The sequence below is a fragment of the Rosa chinensis genome, chromosome 1 (genome assembly GCF_002994745.2).
Source record: "Rosa chinensis cultivar Old Blush chromosome 1, RchiOBHm-V2, whole genome shotgun sequence".
NCBI lineage: Eukaryota > Viridiplantae > Streptophyta > Magnoliopsida > Rosales > Rosaceae > Rosa > Rosa chinensis.
The window spans coordinates 67861926-67876638 of NC_037088.1; the positions used below are offsets into that span (position 1 = coordinate 67861926).

The 14713-nt window shown below is 34.3% G+C and overlaps 1 protein-coding gene across 1 annotated transcript; it reads left to right on the top strand.

Annotated features, from left to right (window-relative positions):
• Positions 1–11319: 11319 nt before the first annotated feature.
• On the top strand, positions 11320–13586 carry LOC112176818 (pentatricopeptide repeat-containing protein CRP1, chloroplastic). Its single transcript, XM_024314909.2, has 3 exons — positions 11320–12658; positions 12801–12953; positions 13055–13586. Exons 1-3 carry the CDS (start codon positions 11423–11425, stop codon positions 13229–13231), a joined length of 1566 nt encoding a protein of 521 aa, XP_024170677.1. The 5' UTR covers positions 11320–11422; the 3' UTR covers positions 13232–13586.
• The last annotated feature ends 1127 nt before the right edge of the window (positions 13587–14713 follow it).

Genomic DNA, 14713 nt, shown 5'->3' on the forward strand with positions numbered 1-14713 from the left:
TCGATCGATTCCCTAACTCCTTATTGTTTTGATTAATTTCTTCACTATGTATGTACTGATTCATTCATGCGCTTAGGTATCTTCATTGAGGGAGATAGAGTGATTCACTATAACATAACACAAGAAGGAAACACATCGAAACGAACCAAGCATTGCAAAAACTGCGGGATAGACAAAAACCACCTCCGAGGAGTCGTCAAATCCTGCGTCGACTGCTTACTCAAACGCCACACCCTCCGCCGCTTCCAATACGCCCTCGGTTATGGCCGCTACCTCACCAACTGGCCAGGCACCTGCACCACCGGCCGTGCTGACCCGCCAGAAGTGACCATCAGCCGCGCCAATGACCTGTTTAACAATAAAGTTGAGTTTGGGGATTATAACTTGTTTGAGAACAACTGCGAGGCCTTTGCAGTGTTCTGCAAGACGGGGAAGCGCGTGAGCGACCAGGCGAGCGTGGCCATGTCGTGGATGAAGGCTGGTGTGAAGATGGCGAGGGATAGGCTTCTTCGTGATGTGTGGGTTCATCACGGCGAGGAGCAGTACAACAGGTTGAAGCAGATGATTGATAGCTGGCTCGCTCAAACGTCGTCGCTTGCACAGATGATTGCCAATCTTCAAGGGGATCATCAGGTCACCGGCGCATGAATGTTGAGATGATTTGGAATAAAGGAGCTATGTATGAGATCCAAGGGGGTTAGTCGATAATTATTGTTTAGGTAATGGAGTGTTGTTCTTTTTTTTTGAAAAGGTGGAGTGTTGTTCTATGTATGTGAGTTCCAGTCATTAGGGTTTAGGGGTCTGTTAAGGGTGTTATAATCGAGGAAGCAAGAAATTTACTCCACTCTTTATCAAAGAGTTGGAGTGACTGGAAGAATATATAATTTGTAGAGTAATAATCTTACCTCCATCAATTTTATACTTAAAATCAATTGTGCCGGTAAACTTTTAATTTGATCTCGTGTGCCCTTATACTCTTCAATTTGATCAATTATGATAAATCCTTCACTAATCTATCAATTTATTCATATACTGTTGTCCACTTAAATTAGTTTCTAACATTTAATCATGCAAAAACTACACTATTTACATGCTCAAGGCTAAAAATTGACCATAAGTGGGCATGCATTGTCACTCATTTATGAAAAAATTGAGGAATTAGTTCACTAATGATTATTCTTGATTATACTAGAGAGCATAAGGGCATATGTGATTAAATTGAAGGTTCAGGGACACAGACGATTTTAGGCATAAAGTTCAAGGCGGTAAAATGAATTCATCAATAATTTGTATTTCAATTTCTTTATTGGTCTATTAAGGATGTTATGATCAAGGAAGGGAGGAATTTCTTCACTCTTTATCAAAGTAATTTGTACATATTGTCCTAAGAATATAATCAGGTAGCATGCTTTAGCTAAAAACACGTTTTTATTTATTACCTTTTATGTAGAGGGTCTCACTCTCCAATGCAATCTTTGCTCATATTAAGCCTTTTTTTCATTTTTACAAAAAGTTACTAAAGTTGAGTGGTTAGGAACACATTTTTGCACTTTAAGCTATTAAGGTCAATGTTTTTAATTCTTTATGATTAATATTTTGATGTCACCTACTGTATAATTTATTTCGTCATAATGGATGTTTTATAATCAATCTAGATTCATTGACTATTGTCATTATATTTTCATGTCCATTTTGCCCCTTGAGTTAAATATAGAAACAAATTAATTGCTTTTTAGCATTTATTTATTTATTTATTTTTCAATTTGAATTTTGAACCCATGATGAACATGCAATAATTCAGAATATAATTAGTATTATAAAATTAACAAATAGAGATGAGAACCTAACTGGAAGGTACAAAAAAAAGTTCATCAAAACATTCTATCTAAAATATGTATCTAACCTAAGTAAGAGACATTAATTTAAAGATTTCCTCTATTATAGGTATACCATAAATAAGATATACGTACCTAGGTAAGAGATATAGATTTACGGATTAATGTTCTTTGATTACTATAATCGAGATATGTACCTAAGTAAGAGATATAAGTTTACGAATTAGATTTCTTCTATTGTAGGTATAAATAATCGAGATATATATATATACACAAAATAAGAGATTAATTTTCTTCTATTGTAGGTATATCATAAGTAAGAGATGCGTATCTAATTAAGAGATATATGTTTACGATAATTGAGATATGTATCTAAGTAAGGGATATAAATTTACTGTTAGTTTTCCTCTATATTGTAGGTATAAATAATCGAGATACATATGGTGAGAAAAACTACCTATATATGATGTATACTGAAATGCTGAATTTTTGAGCTCTTAATACATCTACCACAACAATACACACACACGTTCCTTTCTAGGTTAAAGGTAAGTTAAGAAGGAAATGTGAAAAAACATAAAAAAAAATGAAGAAGAAGAAGAATAGCTACCATCCATAGAATGATTTACACCAAAAAGATCAAAATCATATTGGACTAACAAGACAATACCTTGACCATAGAAAGCTTAATGTTAAAGAAGGAGAACCATGTTCATGAAAACCTCGACATTACATACAAGAGCCAAAACCATAGAAGCTTTGGTGTTGAATCCAAAAATTGCTTTAGAAAAATTCTTAACTTATAGAAGACATATTTTAAATAAGAATAATTTCAGAGATGATTTACATTAAATATGGTATTCAATGCCATATCAATTCCATAATTTTATACGGGATCAATATGAATAATTTAAGAAAGATATACATCAAATATGATTTAATATCATTAATCAGATTGCTAATTTTAATTCTATTAATTCTTGCCTTTTATGTTTAAAGACATTCAATAAGGGCATATTAGTCATGTAAAAAAGAAAAATTAATGAGGATTAATTGAGTCAGCAAGATGAAAAAGGAAATAAATCTGAGGTGGCAGCTGAGTCATTGGACCGCAATTTACAAGAAATATTGATGTGGACTACAAGATAGATTTTAGACTTTAATCTAATTAACTCAAATTTATATCATAAAATTAAACACTACCATTTAACCTTAACTCGGATCAAAAGATGAATGACAATGATCATTATAATGTGAGTATAGACATCACAACAAAGAGAAGTCAGGTGCTCAAGGCCATTTCAGTGATATTCCTTTTGTGAACGAGAGAGGTTTAAACTTTAAAGTTCGACTTAAGAACAACTAATTGTGTATAAAAAAGAAGAAAGTGTTGTAAATATTATTATCTATGTGGATGTTCATGTAAATACTCATTAGTTATGTACTTTGATGTAAACCCTACATCTATATAAAAGGAGGCTAATGAGACTAATGAGAACACTTCTACTTCCTCCCAACTATTTTCTCTTCGTATTCTCTCTATTTTATAACACGTTATCAGCACGCTTTGCTCTATATATTATTTTTTCTTATTTTTCTAATAACCCCATGATGATCTACGAGTTTGATGGTGCAACTTTGTTGCTTTGACCAATACTCTTGATCTATGAGTGTACTCATATTTCTGTACTTGTAATTTGATTATACACCTGCACACACTTTGAATGCTACAACAACATGTATGCAATTTCAATTCTTGAGTACGATGGGGATCCTTGATACACTAATCTCTTATTATGTTTTATGCGAATTACTTTATTTCATGGGTTTTCTTTATTATGTTTGAGATACATCATGATTAGGCAAATTTGTTTGAATGATAAGTATTAATCTGTCTATGCTTCTAGATATGCAATTTGCATCAGAAGATCATGCACTTATATGCCTATATATAGCAACCTGTATATGATCATGACTATGCTTGTTTGGTTCTATAAGATGATATCAGTTACATAATTATGTCTCTAGTATGCTACGAAGTTTATTGTACCTAATAAATTGTTCAATACACAGACCGATATTCCATTTGTTTATATTGTTTTGTTACAAAACTGTCGTTATCTTATTTGTTTATCAATCGTCATGTATGGACTTTTTGAATAGTTATGTTTTTTTTTTGTTACATCCTTCTCCACTATCAATGGTCAGGAGCATAAACCATGACTGATTTGTCTTCTAGCATGATAATTATGTTACTATTCCATTGTATATATGAAAATCATTCGAGATGTAAATATCAATCTCTCATTAAAGGAAATATATTCAGGTATGTTTCATTATTATGATTGGGATTTTATTTGTTTTCTAAGTCCTTCAATTTTCATTTGTGATTATGAATATTATAATCCAACGAGATTGAAACCTGAAGTTTCTTGATCCGATAACATGAGGGCCTGGAGTTTCTAGAGAGTTCTATTATCAAAATTGCAACATGAAGTTTCTCAGAGCCCATACATTTAACGAGGGCCAGAAGTTCCTCAAAGTTATACAATGACCAGATGTACTGATCCCTGGTCATATGGGGGACCTGAAGTTCCTCAAGGGTCATGAAATGTAAATTGAAATCATGACGTGAAGTTCATCACAATTATGCAATTAACGAGGGCTAGAAGATCCTCGATGTAATATATGAACTTACATATTTTTGATCCCCAATAATTATAAGAGGTCGGAAGTTCCTCATTTTTTTATAGTATTGGGGTTCTCTCATCCGTATGACAATGTGAATTTGAAGTTCAATTTTGAGCACTTGGCTAAAGATAGCAGCTACGTTCTCCACAAGATAAACTTATGTTCTTGTGTGATTAGAGGAGAGAGAAAAGATTATCATTTTGTGAAGTTAAGCAGACCAGAAGTTATGTGTAATTTCTTCATTAATGGAACCAGAAGTTTCCACAATTAATTTTATTGCATGGTTTATCTATTTAGTTTTCTTCCCTGCAATTTTTCTATTTTGTTATGTACTTTCATTACAGTACTTATCTTTTAAATTAATTTTTTTTGCTTGTTACTCATACGGACCAGCAGTCCTAGACCTCGAACATATGAATTTCGAATGTAATATTTTTGAACCACAAGTTCAAAATTTCATAGTAGAAACTGAAGTTCTAACAGTAAAACTCAAACCCGATGCTTTCAGTATAAAAGTGAACTTGAAGCTTCACTTTAGTCACCTCGAGCCTGAAGTTTCGAAGACCAAATTTATTTGAACCCGAAGTTCAAATTACGAAATCTTGGAACTTGCAGTTCGTAGAAAAAGAAAAAATTCGAACCTGAAGCTACGATTACACATATGATTCATTCATAGTTTATTTGACTTTATGTCAACTCAAACTGGATGTTAAATTTTCGTATGCTGATTGATACATTCTTCTTTATACTTGCCTAAAGCATTCTTAATGTTTTAATTACTATACCATAAGTTCACTCCACCTTAGAACCTGAAGTTCTAACTGTGCAGACTCAAGCCGTAAGTTTTGAGTATATGGACAATTTATCATATAGCTTTAATCTTGATCAACCTCAAACCTGAAGTTTTGAGGGGATTTTATTGACATCAATTTAAAAGTAAGCAGATATTTAACTGTTGGTTTATGACGAATAAGTATGAGTATACCCCAAATTTGTGATCGTGAATTTTGTAATTAAAAGAGATCAGAACCTGTAGTTCCTTGATCCTTAATTACATGATGACCTGAAGTTCCTCAATGACCAAACTAACTAGATGACCATCTAAAGTCCTTCACTCATAAGTTATGGTCATGAAGTTTTAAACTCGACATTTCGAATATATCATTTTGGCTAGAAGTTCAAATTGCATTTGATGTTATTAATCTACATCAAGCAACAGTACAATAATTGAACATCATGCTTTACATGTATAACACGAACCAGAAGCTTCGTGTATATCCTATGAGATCTATTATTCAATTCTTGCAAGTTTGATTTGTGTCATCTTCAAACTTAGGTTTTGAGTGACTTTCAGGCAATGCAATTTTATCCATGGTGTCCAGAAAATATTATTAAGGCTTATGCTTATGAGGCTAATATAACAATCATCTCAGATCTTATATATCTGATTGATGGCTCCAGAAGAGCACACATTATTGTCTTTTTTCATCATGTGCCTCCAATATTATTAGAGATATATAATCTCCCCGTCTCATAGATCTCATTGTCTAGTAAGAAAGCCGATTGACATGGCTATACCATGAAATGCCACCAGAAGTGGATCATGACAAGAAATAAATCAGGAGTCAATGTAAATACTGCCCTAACATCCACACATGTGAGGAAATTGTAAATTAGGCGTGTGTCACCTATGGTACACTATGTGGTGGATAATTATCAAGCCATTTTCAAAATGGCACTAGTCAAATTAAATTACATTGACTAATAAATTATATGTGACGTAGAACTTGAGGTTTTCCACATGACAAAGTTACTTGTTCTTATGGATTGTAGTCTTTAACTCGAAATTTTGAGTATTTCATTATGGCCAGCAATTCAAAATGAAGTTGGTCCATTCCAATTATCAGTATTTCACAATTAATGATTACTGAAGCTAAGGTAACACTCATATCAAGAGTTGTAGATATTGATCTATGACTCCAAATGAGCTATTATCATGTTACCAAATTTGAAATATTGATGTACAAAGTACCTTAAATATGGTTGGAGAAGAATATTTTTGCTATCTGATATATACTGTGTCAAATTTATATAATAAATTTAGACATATAATGTCATGAACCAGAAGTTCATTGAACCAAATACACTATTTTGGCTTGACCGGTTGATGCGCTCAAAGCAAGCGCGCAATTTAACCCTGAAATATCGTTAGTAGTATAAGCAAACAGGGATCGTTCTATCCGGGGATTGAGGGTACACTTGTAATTGTGAAACAAATAAAGAAAAGTATTATTTACAAAAATAAAATAAAGAATATAAATATATACAATTTTATAAACAAATAAAGAATTAAAATAATAAAGTATTATTTACAAAAATAAAATAAAGAATATAAATATATACTATTGTATAAACAAATAAAGAATTAAAATAATAAAGTATTATTTACAAAAATAAAATAAAGAATAAATATATACAAGTAAACACAAATAAGGGGGGGATTAGGATTCTTAAAATTAAAATTAAAATAAATAAAATAAAGAAAATGTAAAAACATATATACAAGGGTGGAACGCAAGGAACAAATATCAAAACCAATTCCATGTAATCAAATTCGATTCAAACCCTATAATTGTTCTTCCAAGTCATGAGAGAGGAGTTGATCATGTGAAACATTCGAAAGCAAATGATTTCCCATATTTTACTTTTCAATGCTAATTAACCTAAGCGAAAGCACCTAGATTAATCCTATCAAACATGCAATCAAACCCTAGAAAGCTAGTCAATCATGTCATGTTTAACGCATTACACATAGAGAAAGGCTATCAACTCAAGTGTACAACTTAGTATGAATAAGTTCACCTAATTGCAATCCTCTTCAATTGAATTCGATTTTTGTCCAAAACCTTTACTACTTTGATTCAAGTTTACACAAAACGAAAAGTCGATTTCATGTTCTTAAACCTAGCACCAATTACATGCAAATCCTATAAGTGTCGACCCACATAAGATAAACATATAAAAGTTTTCTATCAAGCAAATTCAATCGAACAAACTCACATAAGCAACTTAGAATCACAATTATGGAATTCGAAAACTTTATTTAAACATAGAAGTTGGGTTTAAACTTTACCCTAAACATTATTGTTAACTAGAAACAAGTTCATATGAATTCAAACAAGGAAACCAAAAAGGATACAAGGAAAAAGAATGAATTACACCGTGAGAGGAGATGGAGATGGAGAGCTAGATGGTTGGATCTTGAATCTTGGAAGCAAGCCTTCAAGGTGGATGATGGAGGATATGATCTTCACGGCTCCTTCTTCTTCTTCCTCTCCTTGCTTGAAAACGCAGAACTTTGCAACTAGAGAATGGAGAAGGAAAATGGAAAGGAAATGGAGAGACAAAGAAGATGAAATGGATGAAGGAATTGGTTTAGGAAAATGGAAAGCAAATGGAGAGACAAAGAAGATGGAATGGATGAAGGAATGTTTTGGAAAATGGAAAGGGAATGGAGAGACAAAGAAGATGGAATGGATGAAGGAATTGGTTTAGGAAAATGGGAAGGAAATGGAGAGACAAAGAAGATGAGATGGATGAAGGAATGTGTGATTGAGAGTGAGAGGAGAATGTGTTTAAATAGGGAAGAAAAAGAAGAGTGAAATGATGAGATGAAGAAAAATAATGAAAGTAGAGTATGAAAGTGGTTTGTAAAATATGTAAAAGATGAGGTAATGATGAAAGCAAAGCATGAAGGTGAAGAAATGTGGAAGTGATGATGATGTTTTAGAGTAGAAAAAATGTATCCAAGGAAAAAGAAATGCTTTCTTCATATGGGTGGGAAACATGAATATGTGGTGTTGAGCTGTTTTCAGGTCAGTTTCTTCCCCTTTATTCCTTCAATTATTTCTCCATCAAAACTTCAGAATGAGCCTTCGACTTCTTCATAAAAAATGTTCCACTATGAGTGTAGATCATCCTGACAAATTTTCAGAGCTTTATTCCATGTGGTTGGGCCGGAAATGCTGCTGGACCTCTTTCAGGTCCAGTTTTCCGGTTTTACTTCTGTAGAAAATTGGGCTGATTGTTTGAAGGCCTTCCACTCATATTTTTCTCTGGAACTCTTCATAAGAAATTATCATTTGGGTGTCTAGAATGGATCTGGAGAGTTTCAGCTCATTTCAAGTTCATTTGGTCAGGTGGCCGCTCCTTCTTCCTTGCTTGGCTCTGATTCTCCTAGCCGGAGTAAGAAAATATTCAAGGTTGACTTTTTAGTGCATTTTCATTCTTCTCCATCATTTCTAGGTAATTATGGACGTAACACTCATTTCTTCTTCATCTACTCCAATGTACCTAAAATTAGAAATTAAGTTAAAAATCGATTCGTTAAGGAATAACTAAGCAAAATGTGAGGAATTAACATTTAAAATATCACATTAAAATGCGCCTATCACCGGTTACGCCATCTTTGCTGACCATGTTGCATGGAATCAATTACAAGTTTTGATAACTGCTAACCTTACTCACAAGCAAATTGTCTATTTACCGCATATTTGAGAGTTGTCACTTCAATGAGACGATCTCCTGCAATGAGGGAGAATAATATTGTTCCTGAAGAACGACATGCAAAGGTATTTGCGTGGGTTAAAGTCCCTAAAACCAACCATACTGTCACAAACAATCTAGACCCCATTTCATTTGTGGTATGCATGTGTATCCAAGTGACATGCATGGTTCTCCTGAAGAGAATGTCATTAAATTATGTCAGAGCACCTATTATGGCTACACATACAAAGGTTGTAAGTACGCCATTACAGAATGATTTTTCAGTGATACAATAAATACATCAATATGGTTAATGCTTATGAATTGAATGTTTTGACGTAAAACTTAGTTTGGGTTCGCCACCAACCAATGAAAATTTTCATTCCAAAGAAAGTGATAGATTTTTGAACACATCTTTTAAGTATGGTCAAAATAAGACAGTCTTCCCGTCGTTAGAGGGAGGAAAGACTACTGTCATTTGAATAATGGCGTGAATTTGTGTGGATTGTATCTACCAGGTCTAAAGTTCTAAGCTCCCAAAACAGGGAAGATTATCAAGCCCTATAATGCTCTACATGAGGATTATAAATAAAAAGATCCACATTCTCTACGTGATTCATCTATGAGAGATGATTGTCCTAGAAGTGACAATGTATGCCCTAGAAGTGGCATGTGTACCCAATATTAATAAGCTTATTATAGCTAATGCATGCATATAAGAATGTGTGGGATCTATGATTAATGATCATCGATGATAATTTACATTCGGTAGCTACCAAAAATCATTAAGTGTTGTATCAATGCTATACCACATTTCATTATGAATGTCGACAAAGTATATTATTGGCCAAATTGGAAAGAGGCAATTCCACTGAAATTGAATATTTGAAATGTAATAAAATACTTGGACCTTTAACCCGACATGGTACAAAAGGGTATTTATCAAAAGTGAAGATAAATCACTATGACACAATGTCTGTGTACAGAGACATGAGATTATGAATATCTTTCCTTATATGAATGTCAATTTTCTATAAGTACAATGTTACATATAGCTGTTATATTGACGAGAGATTTATGGCACTTTGTCATCATATATTATGAAGATCTTAAAGACACGTTGCTAAAAGAAAATTTTCAAAATTAAAGTGTCATTATAAGCGTTTTGCTTATCAAATCCTTGAAGGATTCAAAATGCAAGACCATGAATGGTTGAAAGAGCCTGAAGCTCACTTATGGAATCAATGAGTCTTAAGCTAGCTCATATGTACTCATTCCGTTATAGTTAACACGACCCAAATTGCCTCGATGAGTACTGTGATAAGACTACGAAATCGAATTCGAATTATGATAATAATGTTGCAACATATTCTAACTTTCGCAAAGTTATGAATTACTTAAAGCTCTTGAAGAGCTTATATGAGACATATCAATACACAAAGATATTGATGTGTATGACTAGGTATGCGATGATGATTTTTCAATGTTTTAAACTATACAAAGTTAAATGTGTCAATTTCTTTATATTGTATAGCTATTACTTTGTGTATGAATTTGAGCATATGAGATTGTTCCTAACCTTATCATATGAGGTAAGACTTATTGAAAATCATCTAGCTTTATTGGTATTTCTTAAACTTTACAGGTATGAAAATTTGTGATAAGCCTATACATGCAAAGCCCACATGGTCTCACTTCAGTGATAAACACATCAAACTACTATACATGGTATATGTAGCTTATCGCATACATGAATGAGACTTGCAACAATCAGGGGGAGATTCTCATCAAGGGGAGCATCCAAAAGCAACTTAGGATATATGAGCGTTGTCCTCTTTTTGTCCTTCTATCAGGGTTATTTTTGTCTCACTGAGTTTTTGTTACCTGGCAAGGTTTTTAACGAGACAACAATAAGCGCGTCCAATACCATCATTTATTGGTGGACATCTAAGGGGGAGTGTTGTAAATATTATTATTTATGTGGATGTCCATATAAATACTCATTAGTTATGTACTTTGATGTAAACCATACATTTATATAAAGGAGGCATCTACTTCCTCTCAACTATTTTCTCTTCATATTCTCTCTATTTTATAACAGAAGGCTGTATTGATAAAAAAATCTATGATTTTTGATAAAAAAATCTATGATTTTTTCACTGGGCTGATCATTTGGTTAGCGGGCTTTGTGAAGTGAGAGAGCTCACCAGCCCATGAAAACCTGATCGGGTCAGCCTCCAGTGTCACCAATCCACGTTGTTTGATTCCTCTGAAACTCTCAGACCAACGAAACATCACTCTGAAACTCCCAACCGCCAGAACACAAGGTTTTCAAAAGGGCATAGAGAGAGATGCTGACGCAGTCCATTTTGTGTCCCAAGTCACCTTCAGTGTCATCATCCTCAGGTAGCTTCTTCACTTCTCTCTCTCTGTTCTATCCAACTTGTCTCAATTACTCTGAGAAACACAAGCTGCATGCTTCTCTAACTCGCTCAAATCCGAGCGAGGGTGTCAAAGAATTCAACTTTCTAGCTTCAAACGACGAAACTCATCCAGTTACTGACTACCCAAATGTCCCAACTCTCGGAGAGGAAATTTCCTTTGAGTTATACAACCATTTGTTACAAGATTTTTGTAGAGTTGGGCATGTTGATAAGGCCATGGCTCTTCTTGCTCGAATGGAAGCTCTTGGCTTTCGACCCAATTCGATATCCTACACTCGTTTAATTGATGCTCTGGGAAGTATTGGGAGGACTTTGGAGGCTGATGTGTTGTTTCAGGAAATGATATTTGTGGGGTTTAGGCCAAGAATTAAGCTTTACAATGTGTTGCTTAGAGGGTTTTTGAAGAAAGGTTTGTTAGGACTCGCAATTAGAGTTTTGGGGGTAATGGGTGATTTGGGTACTGAGAGAAATCAAGAAACTTATGAGATTTTACTTGATTACTATGTCAGTGCTGGGAGGTTGGAGGATACTTGGTCAATGATTAATGAGATGAAGCAGAAAAGGTTTCGGCTGAGCTCGTTTGTGTACAGTAAGGTTATTGGTCTTTATAGGGACAATGGGATGTGGAAGAAAGCAATCGACATTGTGGAAGAGATAAGAGAAATGGGGATGGCATTAGACAAACAGATTTACAACAGCATTATTGATACATTTGGGAAATATGGTGAGTTGGATGAAGCATTGGAAGTCTTTGGGAAAATGAAACAAGAAGGTGTAAGGCCTGATATTTCGACCTTTAATTCGTTGATACGGTGGCACTGCAAGTCTGGTTTGTTAAAGAAGGCCCTTGAGTTGTTTACCGAGATGCAAGAACAAGGATTATATCCTGATCCGAAAATGTTTGTTACTATTATCAGTAGATTGGGGGAGCAAGGGAAGTGGGATATGATACAGAAGACCTTTGAGAATATGAGAAGCCAAGGGCATAAAAAAAGTGGGACTATTTATGCTGCTCTGGTTGATATTTATGGGCAATATGGAAAATTTCAGGACGCAGAAGAGTGTATATCTGCACTAAAGGCAGAAGGTCTTGTTCTCTCTGCCAGTATGTTTTGTGTCTTAGCAAATGCCTATGCCCAGCAGGTTCTCTTTGTGCACTTTGGAATTCTTTCCATATAAATTTCACTTGAAGCATGATTATTTCGTCTCATAATTTCTTTGTAGTTCTACATATATTAATATGCTTATAAGCTATAACACATATTGGCATTCTTCTTTAATGCAGGGATTATGTGACCAGACAGTTAAAGTACTTCAGCTCATGGAAGCTGAGGGAATTGAACCAAATGTGATCATGCTGAATGTTTTGATTAATGCATTTGGTATCGCTGGTAGACATTTGGAGGCTTTGTCCATTTATCACCATATAAAAGAAAGTGTAAGTCTATAAGATGTCTAGAAACACTTCTTCAACCCATTCAGTTTTCATGGTACTTGTTAGCCAAGTTTCTAATGGTGATCATTTTGTTATTTCTGAAGGGTTTAAGCCCCGATGTAGTTACTTATACTACCCTTATGAAGGCGTTTATTCGAGCAAGGAAGTATGATAAGGTCCCTGAGATATACATGGATATGGAACATGCTGGATGCACCCCAGATAGGAAGGCTAGACAGATGTTAGAAGTCGCTTCATTGGTCCTTCAACAGAGGGATTGAGCGTATCCAAACGGCTTTAAACGAGTTTGTGATGCGATGTGCTCATGTTGTGCCGTATGGGTATAATTACAGACCAAACTACTCTTGGTATATCTAATTGACCTTGTTTGTACTATATAAAATGCTGTTCTCAGGTTCGTCACAGGGCTGTTGAATTAAACTTCATAAATTGTTGAACTTTCAGCCGGTGTAATTTTCAGTTTCTGATGCAATACACGGGAGTGAGATCTCAAATATCCCAACACATGTCACACTCTGTAAGATCAAATATGGACTTAACACATATCATCATAAAGTAATTGATGATTAGCTTAATATCAATCCTAGTTTAACATGGATACAAACTATAAATCAATACTTGTAACTTAATGAAGCAGTGTATCTATTCATTAAAGTAAGTAATCCTATTCTTAGCCTGCAAGAAAGACTACAATGAAGTGTTACATTAGGAATCTAACTAGGAAACCTAAACCGATATGGATAGCTTTAATGGGAAGCTTCTTGAGGGTTAAGTCTCCTATATATACAGATGAATTGGTCCCTGATTACTACCGACGTTTTGCATATTGTTCTGTCCATTGAGAAGCAAGTTGGTAAGTAACAGAAGACTATATTCAGTGATCGTGTTTGCAACTGCATAAGATGGAATCCATGCCAGTAATTGCTGAAGGTAAGCCTTAATCCCTTTTATGATTGTGTGCATATGTTGTGAGCATGTATATGGTTATTTTACAATTGGTATCAGAGCATAGGCTCACAAGTATCAAAATCGTTTTAGGGTTTTGCAAAACAAACACAAAAAAAAAAAAAAAAAAAAAAAAAAAGGGTTTTTGCTTTACGGACCAAGTCACTGATCAGGTAACTGACCATGTAACTGGTCATGTAACTGATCAAGGTAAGTTACTTAAGTCAATTGCTGCATCTGGTTAAATATCAAGTTCACGCTTCCGCTGTGATTTTTAGCAGCAAATTGGGGAAAAAGCAAAAACAGGTTTTTCTGTGAAATTGATTTCGATTCATAGCATGATAATTGTGTTTTTGATTGTGCTCAAGAACCCTAGTTGCATTCCCGGCGTGCGTTAGGTTAGAGTAGATGGTGACCGGATGAAATTTACAATTTCTTGATTGTTCTGTGGTTTCTTGGAATCAAATCAATTTTGGTTATGATTGAATATGCATGTTGAATTGATTGATGATATGGTATTGTATCTGTGATTGTGTAAAATTGCATGAAGAACAAAAATCTCCCAGATTTTGTTTACACATTATTAAAATTGACAGATACGAGAGCTTAATTTTCTTACAAGGATGAATCTGGGTAGAATATAAAGTTAAAAGCTCATGGGTTTTGTGGTTTTCTGTTGGCATAAGTGATTATGATGCACAAAGCATTCTTCATTGATGTTGGCAGAAAACAATGATCAGGTAACTGACCATGCATGTAACTGGCCAGGTCACTGACCATGTAACTGGCCAGGTCAC